Genomic DNA, 27207 nt, shown 5'->3' with positions numbered 1-27207 from the left:
GGTCAGAAATAGAACGCTCCTTCCCCGTCATGTGTTACACAAATTGAGCACAAAATCACTAATCTGTAAGCACAACGGATGGACACACTACAAGTAACAAACTGTCGATACCAAGTACATCCATACTTATTCAGACTTGTGCTTCCTACTTCAGCCTGAACGTGGACGAGGCATGGAAGGAATTAGAGGACGCTGGTGCAGCGAGTTTTAGCTACCTAACGCCGTCGTTTGGACCATATCGACATGATGCAACTAAAGTTAAATTTTTCACATCAAGATTGCCAGTCGCTTTGATCGGGCATAAGTCGTATGAGGTTTATGTAGCTAGCACCCATATACAACAAGCAGCCAGCTTGCAATACATATCTTTACAAGGTTAGATAATAGCTAAGAGCTGGTTAGTTAGCTACAGTACTGTTAGCTAGCAAGCTATCTGAAATGGCCAATAAAAGCAGAGCATTGGCACAGAGGATGCTTCTCCTCTGTAGACAGGAGACCAAGGCATATTCACTATGGCGAAGGACAACAATTCCGATTGCATGCCAAGGACATCTGATCAAACCCAGCATTATGCATTTGAGATTTTCTCTCAATGTCAACAAACACTCAACGTGCACAACAGGTTTGTTACTACTGGGCTGGACCAAAAGAGTACAACGTGGGTGTCCAGGACCAGGATGGAAGAACACTACTCAACGAATAATTATGTCTATGCTTAATATAGAGCAGGCATAACACTAACTTTATGTCTCTCCAGGTTCTAGCAGCTTGTCCCTTCGGAGTCACACTTGTGGGGAACTACGGCCTGCTGATGTAGGAGATGAAGTCACTCTGTGTGGCTGGGTTCAATATCTGAGGTTTGACATGTTTCACTGTTTCAAGCACTTTATTCTTCTCACATACTGTTTCTATTCATATTTAAAGTAGCCTATATCATCACATGGAAATAATTGCATTGTGCTAATTCTAACAGTGTACACATGGTTTTGCTCCAATCAGACAGGATTTATTTCTTATCATGAGAGATTTCAGTGGCTTGGCACAAATTCTTATCCCTCAAGACGAGGTAAGACTGTTCTACACTTTTATTAATTATTCCAAAAACACTGCTGTATTTTGCATTTCTGTTATTGAAATTCCGATGTATATGTCATATATTTTAACGTTTCTATATATTGACTATATATTTATTTGTAATTTGTGCCTAGGCCAAACTTCATCTGAAAACAGCCTTGTGTGATTTACCACCTGAATCAGTAATCAAGGTGAAAGGCACAGTCAGGCTTCGACCAGATGGACAAGATAACAAGGTGAGACTGATGACAAGACAAGTGGCAGTAACATTTACCGTCAGTGTTATTGTGAATGACTCCATTCTGATATGTGTCGCAATTTTGTAAATTGAAGGAGATGGCCACAGGAGAGATTGAGGTTCTTGCAGAGAGTGTGGAGATTCTAAATGTCTGCCGTAAGCTGCCCTTTGAAATCAAAGATTTTGTGAAAGTGAGTATGTGATTAAATACATTATTTACGCATAATAACATCACACACAAAAAACTAACATATTTATTGTTAGCATTATTATTTCAGTATTGATGAGCTTTACTCTTTGTTTACAGAAATCTGAATCCCTTCGGATGCAGTATCGCTATCTGGACCTTCGTTCGTCACAAATGCAGTATAACTTGAGGCTGAGGTCCCAGCTAGTGATGAAGATGAGAGAGTACCTCTGCAATGTGCATGGTACGTGTCCTTGAGTTGCCTCTCCAGTTCCTATCCTACTGTACAGAAGTGTATTTGTTTTCATAATATGTTTGTTTCCATGATTCTAGGGTTTGTGGATGTTGAAACTCCCACCTTATTTAAGAGGACTCCAGGGGTAGGTGCTCTCCATTGTACTCCACACAACATTTTACTTTCTCCGAACACTATTTTGGAGAAATTATGTGTATTATAGAGTAGGAGCTCCTCTATGAAATTATTTATAAAGGAGTCAGTCCTCCCCTCATGTATTTGTATTTTCCAGGGTGCAAAGGAGTTTGTGGTGCCTTCAAGAGAACCTGGTCGATTTTACTCCCTGCCTCAGAGTCCTCAGCAGTTTAAACAGCTTCTCATGGTGGCTGGCATCGACAGGTAAACAAAATGCATCCGTTGCACTGAATAACCAGTTACATTGTTACACCTGATGCCCTGTGTCCATTGTTTCATAGATCAACAACTTTGGTTTTGAGCATATATTCCTTGTGAAAAAATGTTTTGCCTTTGAATTGTAACTCTCTAATGTACATTTATCTTGCAGGTACTTTCAAGTGGCCCGGTGCTACAGAGATGAAGGTTCCAAACCAGACAGACAGCCAGAATTTACCCAGGTAATGCAGTGATTAGCTCTGAGAAGAGACATGATCAACTATTTCTTAGGGCAGATAGAATAACTTTGGCAGATGAGTGTTGAACAGCTTTAATGGGGTTCTTAATTTGACACCCACACAGCTCACTCTGTTAAAGGTCCTCGCTGGAAACACACAAACACACAGATAATTCAAGTTTAATTCTGCCCTCATTCCTCTACAATGCCTCTTATCTATCCTCCCTAGGTGGACATTGAGATGTCCTTTGTGGATCAAGCTGGAATCCGAGGGTTGATTGAGGGCTTGGTCCAGTACTCCTGGCCCGTGGAGAAAGATCCTGTCTCCACACCCTTCCCCTGCATGACTTATGAAAAAGCAATGAAGGACTATGGAGTGGACAAGCCAGACACACGATTCGCCATGAAGGTTTGCTCAAAATACTTAGAAATTATTTTACATTTTGGGGGGTATTTTTAAATGCTACAATCTGATAGTGAAGTAAGAATATCCTGCTTCAGTGTTCTAATTTGAAATGTGTTTCCTACTTTTATAGCTCATGGACATCAGTAAAACATTCCACAACACAGAAATAGAGTTCCTTAAAGACGCCCTCAACCAACCAGGAGGCTGTATCCAGGCAATATGTGTCCCGGATGGAGCAGTAAGTACAGTTAAACAGAAATCAAGGATTCTGGTAGACTGTTCTAATAGATTTTGTTAGCCTATTACTTTTGTTAAGATTTGTGCATCAAATAAAGATTGTCTAACTTGTTGTGATATAGTGCCCATAGAAAGTCTATACCCCCTTTCAAAATGTTCACAGTTTGTTGTTTTATAGCCTCGAATTACAATGCATTAAAATAGTTTTTTCACCATTGATCTACACATCCTACCCCACAACTTCTAAGTGAAAACTATTCTCTTTTTTCTTGTTGAAAATCTATAAAAACTGAAATAGCTTGGTTGGATAAGTGTCCACCCCCCTTGTAATAGCAATCCTAAATTAGCTCAGGTGTAACCAATCACCTTCAAAATCACACACCAAGTTAAGCAAACACTCAACCATGAGCACCAATGAGCTTTCAAAAGAACTCTGGGACAAAGTTGTGGAAAGGCACAGATCAGGGGATGGGTATAAAACATTTAAAAGGCCTTGAATATCCCTTGGTGCACGGTCAAGACGATTATTAAGAAGTGGAAGGTTTATGGCACCACCAAGACTCTGCCTAGATCAGGCCTTCCCTCCAAACTGGATGACAGAGCAAGTAGGAGACTGATCAGAGAGGCTAACAAGAGTCCAATGTCAACTTTGAAAGAACGACAGGCTTTTATGGCCAAGACTGGTCAAAGTATGCATGTGACAACAATATAACAAGTGCTCCACAAATGTGGCATGTATGGTAGGGTGGCAAGAAGGAAGCCATTACTCAAGAAATTTCACCTTGAATCCCATTTGAAGTATGCAAAAAAACATTTTGGAGTTTTGTGGACTGACAGAATTAAAATGGAACTTTTTGGCCTAAATGCAAAGCGTTACGTTTGGCGCAAACCCAACACGGCACATCACCCATAGAACACCATCCCTACTGTGAAGCATGGTGGTGGCAGAATCATGTTATGGGGATGTTTCCCATTGTCAGGGACTGGGAAAGAAGGGATGGTAGGGAAAATGAATGGAGAAATGTACAGAAAAGTCCTTGAGGAAAACCTGCTTCCCTCTGCAAGAATGCTGAAACTGGGACGGAAGTTAACATTTCAGCATGCCAACGACCAGAAGCACACAGCCAAAGCTACAGTGGAGTGGCTACGGTATGAAAAGGTACATGTCCTTGAGTGGCCGAGTCAGAGCCCCCACCCAAATTCAATCAAAAATGTGTGGCATGACTTGAAGCTTGCTGTCCATCAACACTCCCCAAGGAACTTGACAGTGCTTAAACAGTTTTGTAAAAAAAAAATATTTTGGTATTTGTTATTTTATTAGGATCCCCATTAGCTGTTGTGAAGCAGCAGCTACTTTTCCTGGGGTCCACACAAAACATGAAACAGGACATAATACGGAACATTAATAGACAAGAACAGCTCAAGGACAGAACTACATATATAAAAAAATGGCACACATACACACAAAATATCTACGTCAAATAAGGGAGAGGCGTTGTGCCGTGAGGTGTTGCTTTATCTGTTTTTTGAAACCAGGTATGCTATTCATTTCAGCAATATGAGATGGGAGTTCCATGCAATAATGGCTTAATATACAGTGGGGAAAAAAAGTATTTAGTCAGCCACCAATTGTGCAAGTTCTCCCACTTAAAAAGATGAGAGTGGCCTGTAATTTTCATCATAGGTACACATCAACTATGACAGACAAAATGAGGGGAAAAAATCCAGAAAATCACATTGTAGGATTTTTTATGAATGTATTTGCAAATTATGGTGGAAAATAAGTACTTGGTCAATAACAAAAGTTTCTCAATACTTTGTTAAATACCCTTTGTTGGCAATGACACAGGTCAAACGGATTCTGTAAGTCTTCACAAGGTTTTCACACACTGTTGCTGGTATTTTGGCCCATTCCTCCATGCAGATCTCCTCTAGAGCAGTGATGTTTTGGGGCTGTCGCTGGGCAACACAGACTTTCAACTCCCTCCAAAGATTTTCTATGGGGTTGAGATCTGGAGACTGGCTAGGCCACTCCAGGACCTTGAAATGCTTCTTACGAAGCCACTCCTTCGTTGCCCGGGCGGTGTGTTTGGGATCATTGTCATGCTGAAAGACCCAGCCACGTTTCATCTTCAATGCCCTTGCTGATGGAAGGAGGTTTTCACTCAAAATCTCACGATACATGGCCCCATTCATTCTTTCCTTTACACGGATCAGTCGTCCTGGTCCCTTTGCAGAAAAACAGCCCCAAAGCATGATGTTTCAACCCCCATGCTTCACAGTAGGTATGGTGTTCTTTGGATGCAACTCAGCATTCTTTGTCCTCCAAACACGACGAGTGGAGTTTTTACCAAAAAGTTATATTTTGGTTTCATCTGACCATATGACATTCTCCCAATCCTCTTCTGGATCATCCAAATGCACTCTAGCAAACTTCAGACGGGCCTGGACATGTACTGGCTTAAGCAGGGGGACACGTCTGGCACTGCAGGATTTGAGTCCCTGGCGGCGTAGTGTGTTACTGATGGTAGGCTTTGTTACTTTGGTCCCAGCTCTCTGCAGGTCATTCACTAGGTCCCCCTGTGTGGTTCTGGGATTTTTGCTCACCATTCTTGTGATCATTTTGACCCCACGGGGTGAGATCTTGCATGGAGCCCCAGATCGAGGGAGATTATCAGTGGTCTTGTATTTCTTCCATTTCCTAATAATTGCTCCCACAGTTGATTTCTTCAAACCAAGCTGCCTACCTATTGCAGATTCAGTCTTCCCAGCCTGGTGCAGGTCTACAATTTTGTTTCTGGTGTCCTTTGACAGCTCTTTGGTCTTGGCCATAGTGGAGTTTGGAGTGTGACTGTTTGAGGTTGTGGACAGGTGTCTTTTATACTGATAACAAGTTCAAACAGGTGCCATTAATACAGGTAACAAGTGGAGGACAGAAGAGCCTCTTAAAGAAGAAGTTACAGGTCTGTGAGAGCCAGAAATCTTGCTTGTTTGTAGGTGACCAAATAATTATTTTCCACCATAATTAGCAAATGAATTCATTAAAAATCCTACAATGTGATTTTCTGGAATTTTTTTCCTCAATTTCTCTGTCATAGTTGACGTGTACCTATGATGAAAATTACAGGCCTCTCTCATCTTTTTAAGTGGGAGAACTTGCACAATTGGTGGCTGACTAAATACTTTTTTTCCCCACACTACCGGTCAAAAGTTTTAGAACACCTACTCATTCAAGGGTTTTTCATTATTTGTACTATTTTCTACATTGTAGAATAATAGTGAAGATATCAAAACTATGAAATAACACATATGGAATCATGTAGTAACCAAAAAGGTGTTAAACAAATAAAAATATATTTTATATTTGAGATTCTTCAAATAGCCACCCTTTGCCTTGATGACAGCTTTGCACACTCTTGGCATTCTCTCAATCAGCTTAACCTGAAATGCTTTTCCAACAGTCTTGAAGGAGTTCCCACATATGCTGAGCACTTGTTGGCTGCTTTTCCTTCACTCTGCGGTCCGACTCATCCCAAACCGCTCAGTCGGGTGATTGTGGAGGCCAGGTCATCTGATGCAGCACTCCATCACTCTCCTTGGTAAAATAGCCCTTACACAGCCTGGAGGTGTGTTGGGTCATTGTCCTGTTAAAAAACAAATGATAGTCCCACTTAGCGCAAACCAGATGGGATGGCGTATCGCTGCAGAATGCTGTGGTAGCCATGCTGGTTAAGTGTGCCTTGAATTCTAAATAAATCACAGACAGTGTCACCAGCAAAGCACCGCACCATAACACCTCCTCCTCCATGCTTTACAGTGGGAAATACACATGCGGAGATAATCCGTTCACCCACATCGCGTCTCACAAAGACACGGCGGTTGGAACCAAAAATCTCAAATTTGGACTCCAGACCAAAGGACAAATTTCCACCGGTCTAATGTCCATTGCTTGTGTTCCTTGGCCCAAGCAAGTCTCTTCTTCTTATTGGTGTCCTTTAGTAGTGGTTTCTTTGCTGCAATTCGTCCATGAAGGCCTGATTCACACAGTCTGCTCTGAACAGTTGTTGTGGAGATGTGTCTGTTACTTGAACTCTGTGAAGCATTTATTTGGGCTGCAATTTCTGAGGCTGGTAACTCTAATGAACTTATCCTCTGCAGCAGAGGTAACTCTTCCATTCCTGTGCCGGTCCTCATGAGAGCCAGTTTCATCATAGCACTTGATGGTTTTTGTGACTGCACTTGAAGAAACTTTCAAAGTTCTTAATTTTCCGTATTGACTGACCTTCATGTCGTAAAGTAATGGACTGTCGTTTCTCTTTGCTTATTTGAGCTGTTCTTGCCATAATATGGACTTGGTCTTTTACCAAATAGGGCTATCTTCTGTATATCCCCCCTACCTTGTCACAGCACAACTGATTGGCTCAAACATATTAAGAAGGAAAGAAATTCCACAAATTAACTTTTAACAAGGCACACCTGTTAATTTAAATTGAAATGCATTCCAGGTGACTACCTCATGAAGCTGGTTGAGAGAATGCCAAGAGTGTGCAAAGCTGTCATCAAGGCAAAGGGTGGTTACTTTGAAGAATCTCAAATATAAAATATATTTTGATTTGTTTAACACTTTTTTTGGTTACTACATGATTCCATATGTGTTATTTCATAGTTTTGATGACTTCACTATTATTCTACATGTAGAAAATAGTAAAAATAAAGAAAAACCCTTGAATGAGTAGGTGTTCTAAAACTTTTGACCGGTAGTGTAATACTGTACGCCTTCTTGAATTTGATCTGGATTTTGGGACTGTGAAATGACCCCTGGTGGCATATATATATATATTAATAATAAATAATATAATATGCCATTTAGCAGACGCTTTTATCCAAAGCGACTTACAGTCATGCGTGCATACATTTTTTTGTGTATGGGTGGTCCCGGGGATCGAACCCACTACCTTGGCGTTACAAGCGCCGTGCTCTACCAGCTGAGCTACAGAGGACCATGTCTAGTGGGGTAAGTGTGTGTGTCAGAGCCGTGTATAAGTTGACTATGTAAACAATTTGGAATTTTCAACACATTGTTTCTTTATAAAAATAAGTGATGCAGTCACTCTCCTCAACTCTTAGCCAGGAGAGACTGGCATGCATATTATTTATATTAGCCTTCTGATTACAATGAAGAGCAAGACGTGCCACTCGTTTCTGGGCCAGCTGCAGCTTAACTAGGTCTTTCTTTGCAGCATTTAACCACATGACTGGACAATAAGATAAGACAAAACTAGAGCCTGCAGGACATGCAGAAGTTGGCAGAGACCTAATCACAGCTGTAATTGCTGCCAAAGGTGCTTCCACCAAGCATTGACTCAGGGGGGTGGAGACTTATCCAATTTATGATATTTCAGTTTAGTATTTTAAATATTTATAATTTGTGTATGGTGGTAGATAAGTGGTGGGGATCCTTATTTAAATGCATGAAACTCTGAGGCACTGACACAACAAAATGTGAAAAGAGTTTAAGGGGGTATCGACTTTGTATAGGACATATGTGTTCTTTATTTCACTCCAGAAACATTTGAAGAGCAAAGATCACGAATCCCTGAAACAAACTGCCAGGACCCAGTTCGGCCAGGTATGTAACCTCACGCTTTAAAACCCCCTGCTGCTTTTACAGTACACTCAGCAAAAGAAAACAGACTGTCTTCATGAATATTAATCTGGAATATGATCAATAAGACAAGATGACTGAAGAAAATGTTGAACGAAGCACATGGTGTAATTGCCCTGAGGCGAGGGTAGACCTCACCAATTCTAGAGTTGTGCAATCCTGAAAATCTTGTAGGACCCCCTTTTATAACGAAGTGAGATGATTGATAAACACACAACTAATTTGTGACTCCATTACGACTAATGATTTATTTGGTTTAGCAATTCATGGTTAGAGAGATATGAAAACCCGATGACTGCTTGGCATTCAAGTCTGTCGGCGCCATGCCCGGAGGCTAGCTGCATCAGAGGTATGCCAATTAAGCCTGGTATTTTTTTTGTGTCTTTTTTTTCTTTTTCTCCTAGGAAGTGAGTGTAGTTTTGGTGAAGGCAGATGGTGCATTGAAGTCTCCCCTCAACCGACTCATGCCTGCCTCAGCTAAACAGCAGCTGCTCCAGATGGCACAGGCCAGACCTGGGGACCTGCTGCTCATCTCTGCTGGGACGCAGGAATGTGTGGTGAGTTACAATCTGATTTGGTCACCCTGGCTGTGTCCCAAATGGCATCCTGCCTATATAGTGGACTACTATTGACCGGGGCCCATAGGGCTCTGGTCAAAAGTAGTGCACTATGTAGGGAATAGGGTGCATACCTCACCCCAATTAAAGATAACCATCATGGAACAGTTTCAAAGTTAGCCCTATTGGTCGAAATGAGTGATGTGGTGGTCAGTGCTTTGAGGTTGATCGCTTTGCTATGAACCGAAATCAGTAGCACAGTATAATTCATACACACAACACACTGCAAGGTTTGATTTGTCTTATTTTTCAGAATTAAAAGCTTGAAATGTTTTTATTTTTTCTCAAATGCGTCATTGGGCCTGGGTGCAGATGATATACCAAAAATGATGGTTGTTTTGTTCAAATGAAAAGGTATTTCATATGCAGTGTCTTCGGAATGTATTCACACCCCTTGACTTGCTCCACATTTTGTTGTGTTGCAGCCTGAATTCAAAATTGATTATATTGAGATGTTATATTGAGAGGTATCACTGGCCTACACACAAACCCCATAATGTCAGTGGAATTATATTTATATTATACTTAATTAATGAAAGCTGAAATTTTAGTCAATAGGTATTCAACTCTTTTGTTATGGCAAGCCAAAACAAGTTCATGAGTAAAAATGTGCTTAACAAGTCACATAAGTTGCATGGACTCACTGTGTGCAATAATAGTGTTTAACATGATTTTTGAATGACTACCTCATCTCTGTACCCCACACATAAAGTTATCTGCAAGGTCCCTCAGTCAAGCAATGAATTTCAAACACAGATTCAACGACAAAGACCAGGGGTGTTTTCCAATGCGTCGCAAAGAAGGGCACCTATTGGTAGATGGATAAACCATTTTTTACAAGCAGACATTAAAAATCTCTTTGAGCATGGTAAAGTCATTAATTACAGTTTGGATGGTGGATTAATACACCCAGTCACTACAAAGATACATGCGTCCTTCCTAACTCAGTTGCCGGAGAGGAAGGAAACCGCTCAGGGATTTCACCATGAGGCCAATAGTGACTTTAAAACGGTTACAGAGTTTAATGGCTGTGATAGGAGAAAACTGAGGATGGATCAACAACATTGTATTTACTCCACAATACTAACATAAATGACAGCGTGAAAAGAAGTAAGTCTCTACAGAATAAAAAATATTCCAAAACATGCATCCTGTTTGCAAGAAGGCACTAAAGTGAAACTGCAAAGAAATTGGCAAACAAATTCTCTTTATGTCCTAAATACAAAGTGTTATGTTTGGGGCAAATCCAACACAACACATCACTGAGTACCACTTCATATTTTCAAGCATGGTGGTGGCTGCATCATGTTATGGGTATGCTTGTCATCAGCAGGGACTAGGGTGTGTTTTTTAGGATAAAAATAAATAGAATAGAGCTAAGCACAGGCAATTTCCGAGAGGAAAACCTTGTTCAGTCTGCTTTCTAACAGACACTGGGAGTCAAATTCACCTTTCACCATGACAATAACCTAAAACACAAGGCCAAATATACACTGAAGTTGCTTACCAAGACGACATTGAATGTTCCTGAGTGGCCTAGTTACAGTTTTGACTTAAATCAGCTTGAAAATCTATGGCAAGACTTGAAAATGGCTGTTTAGCAATGATCAACAACCAACTTCACAGATTAAGAACTTTAAAAAGAATAATGTGCAAATATTGTACAATCCAGGTGTGGAAAGCTCTTATAGACTTACCCAGAAAGACTCACAGTTGTAATCGCTGCCAAGGGTAGTTTAACATGTATTGACTCAGGGATGTGAATACGTACAGTACCAGTCAAAAGTTTGGACACACCTACTCATTCAAGGGTTTTTCTATATTTTTACTATTTTCTACATGTAGAATAATAGTGAAGTCATCAAAACTATGAAATAACACATATGGAATCATGTAGTAACCAAAAAAGTGTTAAACAAATCAAAATATATTTTATATTTGAGATTCTTCAAATAGCCACCCTTTGCCTTGATGACAGCTTTGGACACTCTTGGCATTCTCTCAACCAGCTTCATGAGGTAGTCACCTGGAATGCATTTCAATTAACAGGTGTGCCTTGTTAAAAGTTAATTTGTGGAATTTCTTTCCTTCTTAATGCGTTTGAGCCAATCAGTTGTGTTGTGACAAGGTAGGGGTGGTATACAGAAGATAGCCTTATTTGGTAAAAGACCAAGTCCATATTATGGCAAGAACAGCTCAAAGAAGCAAAGAGAAACGACAGTCCATCATTACTTTTAAGACATAAAGGTCAGTCAATCCGGAACATTTCAAGAACTTTTAAAGTTTCTTCAAGTGCAGTCGCAAAAACCATCAAGCGCTATGATGAAACTGGCTCTCATGAGGACCGGCACAAGAAAGGAAGACCCAGAGTTACCTCTGCTGCAGAGGATAAGTTCATTAGAGTTACCAGCCTCAGAACTTGCAGCCCAAATAAATACTTAATAGAGTTCAAGTAACAGACACATCTCAACATCAACTGCTCAGAGGAGACTGCGTGAATCAGGCCTTCATGGTCGAATTGCTGCAAAGAAACCACTACTAAAGGACACCAATAAGAAGAAAAGACTTGCTTGGGCCAAGAAACATGACCAATGGACATTAGACCGGTGGAAATCTGTCCTTTGGACTGATGAGTCCAAATTGGAGATTTTTGGTTCCAACTGCTGTGTCTTTGTGAGACGCAGTGTAGGTGAACGGATGATCTCCACATGTATACATTTTTACATTTACATTTTAGTCATTTAGCAGACGCTCTTATCCAGAGCGACTTACAGTTAGTGAGTGCATACATTATTTTTTATTTTTCATACTGGCCCCCCGTGGGAATCGAACCCACAACCCTGGCGTTGCAAACGCCATGCTCTACCAACTGAGCTACATCCCTGCCAGCCATTCCCTCCCCTACCCTGGATGACACTGGGCCAATTGTGCGCCGCCCCATGGGTCTCCCGGTCGCGGCCGGCTACGACAGAGCCTGTATTCGAACCGCGATGCAGTGCCTTAGACCACTGCGCCACTCGGGAGTATAGTTCCAACCGTGAAGCATGGAAGAAGAGGTGTGATGGTGTGGGGGTGCTTTGCTGGTGACACTGTCTGTGATCTATTTAGAATTCAAGGCACACTTAACCAGCATGGCTAGCACAGCATTCTGCAGTGATACGCCATCCCATCTGGTTTGGGCTTAGTGGGACTATCATTTGTTTTTCAACAGGACAATGACCCAACACACCTCCAGGCTGTGTAAGGGCTATTTTACCAAGAAAGACAGTGATGGAGTGCTACATCAGATGACCTGGTCTCCACAATCACCCGACCTCAACCCAATTGAGATGGTTTGGGATGAGTTAGACCGCAGAGTGAAGGAAAAGCAGCCAACAAGTGCTCAGCATATGTGGGAACTCCTTCAAGACTGTTGGAAAAGCATTCCAGGTTCCAGCTGGTTGAGAGAATGCCAAGAGTGTTTAAAGCTGTCATCAAGGCAAAGGGTGGCTACTTTGAAGAATCTCAAATATATATTTGGATTTTTTTTTTTTACACTTTTTTGGTTACTACATGATTCCATATGTGTTATGTCATAGTTTTGACGTCTTCGCTATTATTCTACACAGTAGAAAAAATAAAGTAAAAATAAAGAAAAACCCTTGAATGTGTAGGTGTGTCCAAACTTTTGACTGGTACTGTATGTAAATTAGATCATTCTACATTTTCTAAAAACATGTTTTCACTGTCATAATGGGATATTGTGTGTAGATGGTAGAGGAAAAAAATTAATTCAATCCATTTTGAATTCAGGCTGTAACACCACAAAATGTGGAATAAGTCAAGGGGTATGAATACTTTCTGAAGACACTGTAGCTGTGGAGCAATAGTGTACTTTTGTCTAAAGGATGTGGAAGGAATTGCAATCAAATGTCAGAATAGAAGAAAGCGAAGAGGTGTGTCAAATCCACCCATGCAATAGTCAATTGTCAGGCGTCAGAGGCTTTTGTGACCAAGCAGTTGAAAGCCAGTGCATTCTGAAAATAAACAATGTTTTTGACATGAACAACACAGAACAACCTTTTACATTGCTTTACGTCAGTTTTTCACGGTGAATGCAGCTTTCACTCTCCTGATTTCCATGATTTCCTCCCACAGCGCCCTTTGTTGGGCAAGTTGAGGCTTCAGTGTGCTGAACTCCTAGAGGGCTCCGGTGTGGCTGTTCGAGACCCCTCAGCGTTTCACTTTCTGTGGGTGGTAGACTTCCCACTGTTCCTGCCAAAAGAAGAGGACCCTGATCAGCTTGAGTCAGCCCACCATCCTTTCACTGCACCTCTCCTTGAGGATACTCATCTCCTGTATTCACAGCCTCACAAGGTTAGGGTCATATACAGTAGGAGGAGGGTTTTCTCCTTGGGCACATATTTATAGAGAAGAACCCTCTCATCAGCTTGTTTCTGTGCCCTTCCTTGCTGTTTGGTACAAATAGAAAACTCTTAAAGAAAGTGTTGTCGGACATAGCTGTCACTGTGCTATTTCCAACCTGGATGTGGTCCAAACAAGAAGTTTCGAAATTCAAAACGATGTATTCAAGTAAAACTAATAATAAAATGTATTTATTAGTGTAAACTACTCACCATAAATCAGTCTATCAATATAAACAAACTTTACATCAGAGTATCCTGTACTGTTACTTCCTATGCACTGAGACCATATCATTCATCTATTTCTCCTGTGTCAATATGGCAGGTACGTGGCCAGCATTATGACCTGGTCCTGAACGGGTGTGAGGTTGGAGGAGGATCCATTCGTATTCACAAGGCCTCTGATCAGCAGCATGTGTTGGAGACGATCCTCAAGGTAATGAACTTGGACTGGATAAGTAAGAGTACCAGAATACTGATTTCCCAAACACACAGTCATTTATATCAGGCTGAGGAGGATATGCAAGCACAGTTACCATTAGTATACCGTATTTCGAAAGGCGCTGCATTGGAAAGCAGACGTTTTACGGGCTCCTGACCAATTGTGCTCTTTTGTGTATTTTTTGGGGGCGCTGATCGTAACCTTTAGTACATAATGTTTCCGCCATCGTTTCCTATGACCGAAAAGAGCTTCTGGACATCAGAACAGCTATCACTAACCTCGATTTAGACGAGGACTTCAATGGGTCGGAGGCGAAAGACATATAGATTTTTCCGGACCAGGTCCAAATCCCTGACACTCGTTGGAGGAGGAGACGGCGCTATAGAGGCCGGCGCGTGTGCACCCTGATGAGTCTACAGCGGTGAGTGAATAAATCGCATCTACCCTCTGTTCTATTGACGAATGTGCAATCGCTGGAGAATAAACTGGATGAGCTCAGTTCGAGACTATCCTATCAAACGGGACATAAAGAACTGTAATATGCTATGCTTCTCAGAGTCATGGCTGAACAAGGACATGGATAATATACACTACATGACCAAAAGTATGTTGACACCTGCTTGTCGAACATCTCATTCCAAAATCATGGGCATTAATATGAGGTTGGTTAATCCTTTGCTGCTATAACAGCCTCCACTCTTCTGGGAAGGCTTTCCACTAGATGTAGGAACATTGCTGCGGGGACTTGCTTCCATTCAGCCACGAGCATTCGTGAGGTTGGGCACTGATGTTGGGCGATTAGGCCTGGTTCGCAGTCCGCGTTCCAATTCATCCCAAAGGTGTTAGATGAGGTTGAGGTCAGAGCTCTGTGCAGGCCAGTTAAGCTCTTCCACACCGATCTCGACAAACCTGTATGGACCTCACTTTGTGCACGGGGGCATTGTCATGCAGGAAAGGGCCTTTGTTGCCACATAGTTGGAAGCACAGAATCCTCTAGAATGTCATTGTATGGTGTAGCATTAATATTTCATTTCACTGGAACTAAGGTGCCTAGCTCGAACCATGAAAAACAGTCCCAGACCATTATTCCTGCACCAAACTTTACAGTTGGCACTATGCATTTGGGCTGGAAGCGTTCTGCTGGCATCCGCCAAACTCAGATTTGTCAGTCGATCTGCCAGATGGTGAAGTGTGATTCATCACTCCAGAGAACGCGTTTCCACTGCTTCAGAGTCTGATGGCGGCGAGCTTCACACCACTCCAGCTGACGCCTTAGCATTGCGCATGGTGATCTTAGGCTTGTGTGTGGCTGCTCAGCCATGGAAACCCATTTCATGAAACTCCCGACAAATAGTTATTGTGCTGACGTTGCTTCCAGAGGCAGTTTGGAACTCAGTAGTGAGTGTTGCAACCGAGCATAGACAATTTTTACGCGCTTCAGCACTCCGCTGTCCCGTTCTGTGAGCTTGTGTGGCCTACCACTTCGCGGCTAAACCGTTGTTTCTCCTAGACGTTTCCACTTCACAATAACATAATTTACAGTTGGCCGGGTTAGCTCCAGCAAAGCTGAAATTTGACCAACTGACTTGTTGGAAAGGTGGCATCCTCTGACAGTGCCATGTTGAAAGTCATTGAGCTCTTCAGTAAGGCCATTATACTGCCAATGTTTGTCTATGGAGATTGCATGGCTGTGTGCTCGATTTTATACACCTGTCATCAACGGGTGTGGCTAAAAATAGCCGAATCCACTAATTTCAAGGGGTGTCCACATACTTTTGTATAGATAGTGTACATCTAGCTCCATCGGCAGGACAGAACGGCAGAGTCCGGTAAGATCGGGGGGGGGTGGGGTGTGTCTCTTTGTCAACAATAGCTGGTACACGATCTCTAATATTAAGAAAGTCTCGAGGTTCTACTTTCCTGATTTAGAATACCTCATGATAAGCTGTAGACCATACTATTTATCAAGAGAGTTTATCTGTATTTTTCGTAGCTGTCTATTTACCAGACCAAACTGGTGCTGGCACTAAGACTGCACTCAACGAGCTGTATAGAGCCATAAGCAAACAAGAAAATGCTTATCCAGAGGCAGCGCTCCTGGTGGCCGGTGATTTTAATGCAGGAAAATTGAAATCTGTTTTACCTCATTTCTACCAGCATGTCACCTGTGCATTTGGCTCCATTTGGCTAATCTGACCATAACTCTATCCTCCTGATTCCTGCTTACAAGCAAAAACTCAAACAGGAAGTACCAGTGACGGGCTCAATACGGAAGTGGATGCTAAGCTACAGGGCTATTTCGCTAGCACAGACTGGAATATGTTCCAGGATTCATCCGATGGCATTGAGGAGCTTGCCACATCAGTCACCGGCTTCATTAATAAGTACATTGACGACGTAGTCCCAACAGTGACCGTACGTACATATCCCCACCAGAAGCCATGGATTACCAACAACATCCGCACACTGAGCAAAAGGCTAGAGCTGCCACTTTCATGGAGCGGGACACTAATCCGGATGCTTATAAGAAATTCCGCTACGCCCTCCGACGAACCATCAAACAGGCAAAGCGTCAATACAGGACTAAGATCAAATCCTACTACACCGGCTCTGACGCTCGTTGAATGTGGCAGGGCTTGCAAACTATCACAGATTACAAAGGGAAACCTAGCTGAGAGCTGCCCAGTGACGCAAGCCTACCAGACGAGCTAAATGCCTTCTATGCTCGCTTTGAGGCAAGGAACACTGAACCATGCATGAGAGCACCAGCTGTTCCAGACGACTGTATGATCGCATTCTTCGTAACCGATATGAGTAAGACCTTTAAACTGGTTAACATTCACAAGGCCGCAGGGCCAGACGGATTATCAGGACGCGTACTCGGCGCATGCGCTGACCAGCAGGTAAGTGTCTTCACTGACATTTTCAACCTGACTCAGTCTGTAATATCTACATGTTTCAAGCAGACCACCATAGTCCCTGTGCCCAAGAACGCCAAGATAACCTGTCTATATGACTACCGCCTCATAGCACTCACATCTGTAGCCATGGAATGCTTTGAAAGGCTGGTCATAGCTCACATCAACACCATCATTCCAGAAACCCTGAACCCACTCAAATTTCGCATATCGCCCCAACAGAGCCACAGATGACGCAATCTCTATTGCACTCCACACTGCCCTTTCCCACCTGGATAAATGATACACCTACGTGAGATGACTGTTCATTGACTACAGCTCAGTGTTCGACACCGTAGTGCCCTCCAAGATTATCACTAAGCTAAGGAGCCTGGGCCTGAACACCTTCCTCTGAAACTGGATCCTGGACATACTGACGGGCCGCCCCCCAGGTGGTGAGGGTAGGCAACAACATATCCGCAACACTGACCCTCAACACAGGGTCCCTCAGTGGTGCGTGCTCAGTCCCCTGCTGTACTCCCAGTTCACCCACAACTGCTTGGCCACGCATGATTCCAACATCATTAAGTTTGCAGACGACACGACGGTGGTTGGCCTGATCACAGACGACGAGGAGACAGCCTATAGGGAGGAGGTCAGAGACCTTGCAGGGTGGTTCCAGGACAAGAACCTCTCCCTCAACATGGGCAAGACAAAGGAGCTTATCATGGACTACAGGAAACTGAGGGCCGAACACGCCCCCATTCACATCGACAGGGCTGTAGTGGAGCGGGTCGAGAGCTTTAAGTTCCTCCGCATGCACACCACACCTCTACCCCCTCAGGAGGCTGAAAAGATTTGGATGTGCCCTCAGATCATCAAAAAGTTCTACAGCTCCACCATTGAGAGCATCTTGACTGGCTGCATCACCGCTTGGTATGGCAACTGTTCGGCATCTGAATGCAAGGCGCTACAGAGGGTAGTGTGTATGGCCCAGTACATCACTGGGGCTGAACTCCCTGCCATCCAGGAGCTCTATACCAGGCGGAGTCAGAGGAAGGCTTAAAAATTGTCAAACTCTAGCCACCCAAGTCATAGACTGTTCTCTTTGCTACCGCACGGCAAGGAGTACCGGAGCGCAAGTCTGGGATCAAAAGGCTCCTGAACAGCTTCTATCCCCAAGCCGTAAGATTGCTGAACCACATTTTGTCTTGTTACAGCCTGAATTTAAAATGTATTAAATTGAGATATGTTGTCACTGGCCTACACGCAATACCCCATAATGTCAAAGTGAAACCTTTACACATTTATTAAAAATGAAAAGCTGAAAGTATTCAACCCCTTTGTTATGGCAAGCCTAAATAAGTTCAGGAGTAAAAATGTGCTTAACAAGTCACATAATAAGTTGCATGGACTCACTCTGTGTCCAATAATTTTAAAACAGGATTTTTGAATGACTACCTCATCTCTCTACCCCACACATACAATTATCTGTAAGGTCCTTCAGTCGAGCAGTGAATTTCAAACACAGATTCAACCACACAGACCAGGGAGGTTTTCCAATGCTTTGCAAAGAAGGGCACCTATTGGTAGATGGGTAAAAATAAAAAAAGCAGACATTGAATATTCCTTTGAGCATGGTGCAGTTATTATTTACACTTTGGATGGTGGATCAATACACCCAGTCACTACAAAGATACAGGTGTCCTTCATAACTCAGTTGCCTGTGAGAAAGGAAACCACTCAAGGATTTCACCATGAGGCCATTTGTGTCTTTAAAGCAGTTAGAGTTTTTAATGGCTATGATAGGAGAAAACTGAGGATGACTCCACATTAGATATTACTGCACTGTCGGAGCTAGAAGCACAAGCATTTTGCTACACCCGCTATAACATCTGCTAAACATGTATATGTGACAAATAACATTTGATTTGATTACTACCCTAATTGACAGAGTGAAAATAAGGAAGCCTGTACAGAATATAAATATTCCAAAACATGCATCCTGTTTGCAACAAGGCACTAAAGTAATACTGCAAAACATTTGGCAAAGCAATTAACTTTTTGTCCTGAATACAAGGTGTTATGATTGGGGCAAATCCCATACAACACATTGCTGAGTACCACTCTCCATATTTTCAAGCATAGTGGTGGCTGCATCATGTTATGGGTATGCTTGTAGTCGTTAAGGACTGGGGAGTTTTTCAGTTTAAAAAAGAAACGGAATGAAGCTAAGCACAGGCAAAATCCTAGAGGAAAACCTGGTTCAGTCTGCTTTCCACCAGAAACTGGGAGATGAATTCACCTTTCAGCAGGACAATAACCTAAAACACAAGGGCAAATATACACTGGAGTTGCTTACCAAGAAGACGGTGAATGTTCCTGAGTGGCCGAGTTAGTTTTGACTTAAATCTGCTTGAAAATCTATGGCAAGACCTGAAAATGGTTGTCTAGCAATGATCAACAACCAATTTGACAGAGCTTTAAGAATTTTGAAAAAAGTAATGTTGCACAATCAATCAATCAATCACATTTATTTAAAAAGCCCTTTTTACATCAGCAGATGTCACAAAGTGCTATACAGAAACCCAGCCTAAAACCCCAAGGAGCAAGCAATGCAGATGTAGAAGCACGGTCACTAGGTAAAATTCCCTAGAAAGGCAGGAATCTAGGAAGAAACCTAGAGAGGAACCAGGCTCTGAGGGGTGGCCAGTCCTCTTCTGGCTGTGCCGGGTGGAGATTATAAGAGTACATGGCCATTAAGGCCAGATTGTTCTTCAAGATGTTCAAACCTTCATAGATGACCAGCAGGGTCAAATAATAATCACAGTGGTTGTAGAGGGTGCAACAGGTCAGTACCTCCAGGTGTGGCAAGCTCTTAGATACTTATCCAGAAAGACTCGCAACATATATTGACTCAGGGGGTTGAGGCACTGGGGTCTAAGGCACTGCATCGCAGGGCTCAAGGCTTCACTACAGACCCGGGTTCGATCCCAGGCTGTCTCACAGCCGGCCGTGACTGGGAGACCCATGAGGCGGCGCACAATTGGCCCAGCGTCGTCCTGGTCAGGGGAGGGTTTGGCCAGCTGGGATTTCCTTGTCCCATCGCGTTCTAGCGACTCCTTTTGGCGGCTAGCTTCCGGGTTAAGCGAGCAGTGTGTCAAGAAGCAGTGCGGCTTGGCAGGGTTCTGTTTCAGAGGACGCATGGCTCTCGACCTTCGCCTCTCCCGAGTCCGTAGGAGAGTTGCAGCGATGGGACAAGACTGTAACTACCAGTTGGATATCATGACATTGGGGAGAAAAAGGGGTTAAAGTACAAAAACTATATACAGTGCTATGAAAAAGTATTTGCCCCCTTTCTAATTTTCTCTACTTTTACATATTTGTGATACTGAATGTTATCAGAACCTAATATTAGATAAAGGGAACCATAAGTGAACAAATAACACAACAATTACATATTTATTTCATAAACAAAGTTATGCAACACCCAATTCCCCTGTGTGAAAAAGTTATTGCCCCCTTACACTCAATAACTGGTTGTGCCACCTTTAGCTGCAATGACTCCAACCAAATGCTTCCTGTAGTTGTTGATCAGTCTCTCACGTCGCTGTGGAGGAATTTTGGCCCATGCAGAACTGCTTTAACTCAGTGACGTGGGTTTTCAAGCATGAACTGCTCGTTTCAAGTCCTGCCACAACATCTCAATTGGGATTAGGTCTGGACTTTGACTAGGCCATTCCAAAACTTCCAATTTGTTGCTTTTTAGCAATTTTCCTGTAGACTAGATTGTGTGTTTTGGATCATTGTCTTGCTGCATGACCCAGCTGCGCTTCAGCTCACAGACGGATGGTCTGACATTCTCCTGTAGAATTCTCTGATACAGAGCAGAATTCATGGTTCCTTCTATTAAGGCAAGTCGTCCAGGTCCTGAGGCAGCAAAGCATACCCAAACCATCACACCACCACCACCATGCTTGACCTTTGGTATGATGTGCTTACTGTGGAATGCAGAGTTTGGTTTTCGCCAAAATCTGGTGGTCCTCCATCCACACATTGATTGACCTGGCTGTGTGGCATGGCACATTGTCCTGCTGGAAAAACCAATCCTCAGAGTTGGGGAACAATGTCAGAGCAAAAGGAAGCAAGTTTTCTTCCAGGACAACCTTGTACGTGGCTTGATTCATGCGTCCTTCACAAAGACAAATCTGTCCGCTTCCAGCCTTGCTGAAGCACCCCCAGATCATCACCGATCCTCCACCAAAATTCACAGTGGGTGCGAGACACTGTGGCTTGTAGGCCTCTCCAGGTCTCCGTCTAACCATTTAGACGACCAGGTGTTGGGCAAAGCTGAAAATTGGACTCATCAGAGAAGATGACCTTTCTACAGTCCAATCCTTATGGTATTTTGCAAACCTCAGCCTGGCTCTTCTTTGCTTCTCATTGATGAAGTACTTTTTTCTAGCTTTGCACGACTTCAGCCCTGCCCCTAGGAGCCTGTTTTGAACCGTCCTCGCCGTGCACTTCACCCCAGCTGCCGTTGGCCATTCTTTTTGTAGGTCACTTGATGTCATCCTACGGTTGTTGAGTGACATTCGAATAAGTTGGCGTCATCCCGGTCAGTAGAGAGTCGTTTTCGCCCTCTGCCGGTCTGTAGCTTTGTTGTCCCCAATGTCTGCTGCTTGACCTTGTTCTTATGAACCGCCGTCTTTGACATTTTAAGGATGGAAGCAACCTGACACTCACTGTATCCTCTGCCAGTAAAGCCAGAATTGAACCCTTCTTTTCCTCACTCAAAACTTTCCTTTTCAACTCTTTTAGCATGGTCAATAGTTATTTTTTGATTAATATTACTTTTGAGGTACTATTAGCACTGTTTTTGCCATCCAGCTGGTCCTATTGCAAGAGGATAGTGATGACCACAGCATTGTTTTTTATACTTTTCCTCGTTAAATAAGATTTGGTTCATGTGATCACCTAATCAGTACCTAATTCTGTAGAATGACGTGTGCCTGTGTTGGAATTCAACAGACACTGGAATGGAATGGCTGTCCTACATATTTCCAGTGGTCTCTTAATTCTTTCCACAGATATATATATATATATATATATATATATATGTGTGTGTGTGTGTGTGTGTGTGTGTGTGTGTGTGTGTGTGTGTGTGTGTATATATATATATATACAGTGAGGGAAAAAAGTATCTGATCCCCTGCTGATTTTGTACGTTTGCCCACTGACAAAGACATGATCAGTCTATACTTTTAATGGTAGGTTCATTTGAACAGTGAGAGACAGAATAACAGAAGCAATCAATCAATCAGATTCCAAACTCTCCACCATGGCCAATACCAAAGAGCTCTCCAAGGATGTCAGGGACAAGATTGTAGACCTACACAAGGCTGGAATGGGCTACAAGACCATCGCCAAGCAGCTTGGTGAGAAGGTGACAACAGTTGGTGCGATTATTCGCAAATGGAAGAAACACAAAAAACGGTCGATCTCCCTCGGCCTGGGGCTCCATGCAAGATCTCACCTCGTGGAGTTGCAATGATCATGAGAACGGTGAGGAATCAGCCCAAAACTACACGGGAGGATCTTGTCAATGATCTCAAGGCAGCTGGGACTATAGTCACCAAGAAAACAATTGGTAACACACTATGCCGTGAAGGACTGAAATCCTGTAGCGCCCGCAATGTCCCCCTGCTCAAGAAAGCACATATACATGCCCGTCTGAAGTTTGCCAATGAACATCTGAATAATTCAGAGGAGAACTGGGTGAAAGTGTTGTTGTCAGATGAGACCAAAATGGAGCTCTTTGGCATCAACTCAACTCGCTGTGTTTGGAGGAGGAGGAATGCTGCCTATGACCCCAAGATCACCATCCCCACCGTCAAACATGGAGGTGGAAACATTATGCTTTGGGGGTGTTTTTCTGCTAAGGGGACAGGACAACTTCACCGCATCAAAGGGACGATGGACGGGGCCATGTACCAACAAGGGTTTTGCCACCAAGTACTAAGTCATGTTTTGTAGAGGGGTCAAATACTTATTTCCCTCATTAAAATGCAAATCAATTTATAACATTTTTGACATGTGTTTTTCTGGATTTTTTTTTGTTATTCTGTCTCACTGTTCAAATAAACCTATCATTAAAATTATAGACTGATCTTTTCTTTGTCAGTGGGCAAACGTACAAAATCAGCAGGGGATCAAATACTTTTTTCCCTCACTGTACATACTGTATTACCTCAATTACCTTGTACCACTGCACATTGATCAGTACTGGTACTCCTTGTATATAGCCATGTTATTTTATTGTTACTATTTCCCTTTTTATTTAGCAAATATCTTTCTTACTTTTTAACTCTGCATTGTTGGGAATGGGCTCGTAATCAAGCATTTCACAGTGAAGTCTACACCTGTTGTATTCGGCGCATGTGACCAATAAAATGTGATTTGATTTAGTACCGAAATTATAGCTTTTCAAAATAAACAACTGATTAGGATCGGGAATCACAGTGCTCATATTGTTGCTGCCTCTAGCTGCAAGTTTCTGAGGTGCATGTTCTCCTAGCTTGCTGCAAGGTCAGTCTGTAATATTTATTATCACTGGTAATAAGACAGTATTTACTACTGTAGCTGTAGGATAGATTCTACTGTCATAATCCTTCCAGCTTAGCGATGAATAAAAAAGGGCAGACTTAGTGAATCCCTCTGTAGAGTTAGGAAACCCCCTGACTTTGTTCTGTCTTTCAGGAGGATCCATCTCTCCTTTCTCACCTGTTAGAGGCACTGGACTCTGGGGCTCCCCCTCATGGTGGGATTGCATTGGGTAAGTCAGCCATAATAACCATCATAACTGACACCAGACACACTCAGCTTTGCGTTTCTCATGCTTTCATATTTCACCATTTTGTTCTATGCCCCGTGTAGCTCAATTGGTAGTGCATGGCGCTTGCAACGCCAGGGTTGTGGGTTCGATTCCCACGGGGGGCCAGTATGAAAAAATTTATGAAAAATGTATGCACTCACTTAACTAAGTCGCTCTGGATAAGAGCGTCTGCTAAATGATTAAAATGTAAAATGTTCTACAGAATCTTAGTAGTAGACTTAGTAGAACTAAGTAGGCCAGGCCCCTTGTCCTCCTGCAGCCAAATGTAATACCTCATTTGTGATTCATAATTTCTTTCCCCTGACTAAAATCCCTTGTTCATTTTTCCTCTAGGTTTGGACCGCCTTCTGTCTATTATCGTCGGAGCCCCCAGCATCAGAGACGTGATTGCCTTCCCCAAATCATTCAGGGGCCATGACCTGATGAGTCGTGCTCCAGATTTCGTCTCTGAAGACGAGCTGAAACCCTACCACATCTCTGTCAACTGGCCAGCAGGAGGCGAAGGGAACCAGGAGAAATAGACATTGCTGCTGCTGCTACACCTTTGTCCTGAAGCTGAGACTCTGACTCATATTACAGATGGATTTACATTGGGGAGATGCAGGACGACATAGTACCGTGACATATATGCGATTCTCCTGCTGACATGCTGTCACTTTAGGTTTGCTCGCATCGGTATAAATTCTGTGTCGGCCGAGTGGGGAAAGACTGTGGTTTCGGAGTTGGTATTCTCATTCCCGCGTCTCTGCAACTTAAACCCAGTTTACACCTTTGTCCTGAAGCTCAAACTCTGACTCGCATATTGATGTTTCCACTTGGCTCCAGTTTCCGGTTGAAGTCTTTTCCAGTTGGCTCCATTTCTCAAGTTGCACTTTTTTGCCAGTTTGTAGTTGTCCTCAGGGGCTGCTCCTCTGCTAGCCAAAATATAGTCAGTATCGATGTGAGACTGTCCTGAAAGTGACATAATATATGTACACTGTAGACAGGAGACACTGTCACAAATAAATTGTCATGTTTTTTTTCTTATTTGCTCTCATGCTACAAAGTACAATCCTGTATACGTGCTATATAATATGTTACTCAGACTTTGTGTGAAAACATAGAAATGTCCAATAGGCGGTAGCATTGTTCCATTTGATCTTGTACAATATTTTCCTCTCATACACCCTTATCTAGGACAGCATGACATTAACTGAAGCAATTAAGGTTACATACATTTCTCAAGGGTACTACAGTACCTTCTAGTACAGTAAGCCTCACATATGCTGAACCTTCAACCTACAGATCACCTTTTACAACGCTTACCACCTAGCTACTAAATCAATGCAGTGTCAATCAGCTCAGATTTTCATTTTTTGGGCATTAAGAATGTATTCATTCCCCTTCAGACTGCAGAGTTATTTTAGTGCCACGCTGATGTAACCTCTGTGCCAGTGTAAACTGCCACTTTTACAATAACAGCTGCCTGCCCACGCCGCCTGCCTGCCACCTTCGCTAGGAGACAGTTGCTAACTCTGCCGGGTACCACACAGATGTTCTCATTAGTGCACAAACTACAGCCAACACTACAGCTTGTCCTGGATGCCATTTTGTCTGTCGTCTGAGGGGTTGAAGATGGTGCTGGTGGTAGAGTGAGGCTTTCCCCATGCCTTGGCAATTATAGAGTGAAGTTCAAAGACTAGTCTTTCTTTTTTAGTGGGATTTTTTTGCTGAGAGAGATGGCTGAGGATAGAAGGGCTTGCTTGTCTCTCCACAGTCAGTGTTGAGAGGGCAGTTAAAAGGACGAGAGCTGATGCAACCCTCATGGCCAACCCACACTAGTTCCACATTGTGATGGAAAGGCTATACCTTTTCATGTCTGTGCAGTGCAGAGGAAAGCACTTGATGTAAAATGAACAGTATTGCAAGGCTACTACTGACAGTAGGCACATTGTCTTGCTGCACATTTGTACAAAACGTTGAAGCTGTGAATTGTGAATTTATTCACAGTCACTGCCGTTCCAAATTAACTGTGGTCCATGTGTCAAACATAAAAGGACAAAGAGAGGACAATTATGTTTACCCACTGAAAAATGGTGTGAGCTTGCATGTTTAAAGTAACACTGCATAAGCATGACTGGGGCATAATTATAATGAATTCCAGAAGCTCAGCTACCATCGTTCTCAATTTAATGAGTCTCTGTATAATTCCAAACATTTTGTAATCTCTTGGGACAAGCGGTCTCAATAGTGTAACCCAGGTTGATGTGGTCTGGGGGGGTTTCTACCGGTATCTTGGAGACAAGCCCAGGGTTAATGAGCTCTCTGGCACTTCCTTTGTCCCTAATGGGCATTTGTTATGGAAAGCACTTGACCGAAAATAAACTGGATTTAGCATGCACAGTTAGATGTCTTGGCCATGAAGGGAAATTCCTGCAGAAAGAGGATTGCATTGTGTGATGTTATGCTACATCCTACTGTACATTTATTTTGACAGTTTGTGGATTCATTTTAATTAGGTTGTAATTAGTCTATAATGAATGTATTATCTTGTAGCCATGCTAAGCACATATCAGTATCAGTAATAATTGGGTTGTTCCATGAAAAGATTGCCTTTTGCATCCATTTTGATATTTTAAGTAGAAATTGTGCACCAATATTGCATTTTAAAAGCCTGTTTATAAACTCAGCAAAAAAAGAAACGTCCCTTTTTCAGGACCCTGTCTTTCAAAGATAATTCGTAAACATCCAAATAACTTCACAGATCTTTATTGTAAAGCGTTTAAACACTGTTTCCCATGCTTGTTCAATGAACCATAAACAATTAATGAACATGCACCTGTGTAACGGTCGTTAAGACACTAACAGCTTACAGACGATAGGCAATTAAGGTCACAGTTATGAAAACTTAGGACACTAAAGAGGCCTTTCTACTGACTCTGAAAAACACCAAAAGAAAGATGCCCAGGGTCCCTGCTCATCTGTGTGAACGTGTCTTAGGCATGCTGCAAGGAAGCATGAGGACTGCAGATGTGGCCAGGGCAATAAATTGCAATGTCCGTACTGTGAGACGCCTAAGACAGCGCTACAGGGAGACGGGACGGACAGCTGATCGTCCTCGCGGTGGCAGACCGCATGTAACAACACCTGCACAGGATCAGTACATCCGAACATCACACCTGCGGGACAGGTACACGATGGCAAGAACAACTGTCCGAGTTACACCAGGCACGCACAATCCCTCCATCAGTGCTCAGACTGTCCGCAATAGGCTGAGAGAGGCTGGACTGAGGGCTTGTAG

At 42.8% G+C, this 27207-nt stretch overlaps 1 protein-coding gene across 1 annotated transcript; it reads left to right on the top strand.

Annotated features, from left to right (window-relative positions):
• The first annotated feature begins 147 nt into the window (after positions 1-147).
• On the top strand, positions 148-26597 carry dars2 (aspartyl-tRNA synthetase 2, mitochondrial). Its single transcript, XM_084182884.1, has 17 exons — positions 148-622; positions 758-857; positions 1000-1066; positions 1209-1310; positions 1408-1503; positions 1620-1743; positions 1833-1879; positions 2027-2133; positions 2300-2369; positions 2595-2774; positions 2902-3009; positions 8575-8637; positions 9078-9230; positions 13428-13646; positions 14019-14129; positions 23792-23867; positions 24261-26597. Exons 1-17 carry the CDS (start codon positions 439-441, stop codon positions 24446-24448), a joined length of 1995 nt encoding a protein of 664 aa, XP_084039010.1. The 5' UTR covers positions 148-438; the 3' UTR covers positions 24449-26597.
• The last annotated feature ends 610 nt before the right edge of the window (positions 26598-27207 follow it).

The sequence above is a fragment of the Coregonus lavaretus genome (assembly GCF_964263955.1).
Source record: "Coregonus lavaretus genome assembly, chromosome: 19".
Lineage (NCBI taxonomy): Eukaryota > Metazoa > Chordata > Actinopteri > Salmoniformes > Salmonidae > Coregonus > Coregonus lavaretus.
The sequence above is the reverse complement of the archived record's forward strand: the minus strand, read 5'-3'. Positions and strand labels throughout refer to the sequence as shown.

What these genes read in the sequence shown, in the direction of transcription:
- dars2 (XM_084182884.1), top strand. Translation starts at nt 439, where the DNA reads ATGGCCAATAAAAGCAGAGCATTGGCACAGAGGATGCTTCTCCTCTGT. An exon ending in ATGGTGGCTGGCATCGACAG is followed by an intron (nt 2,134 to 2,299) that starts GTAAACAAAATG and finishes TTTATCTTGCAG; the next exon opens with GTACTTTCAAGTGGCCCGGT. An exon ending in GACAGCCAGAATTTACCCAG is followed by an intron (nt 2,370 to 2,594) that starts GTAATGCAGTGA and finishes TATCCTCCCTAG; the next exon opens with GTGGACATTGAGATGTCCTT.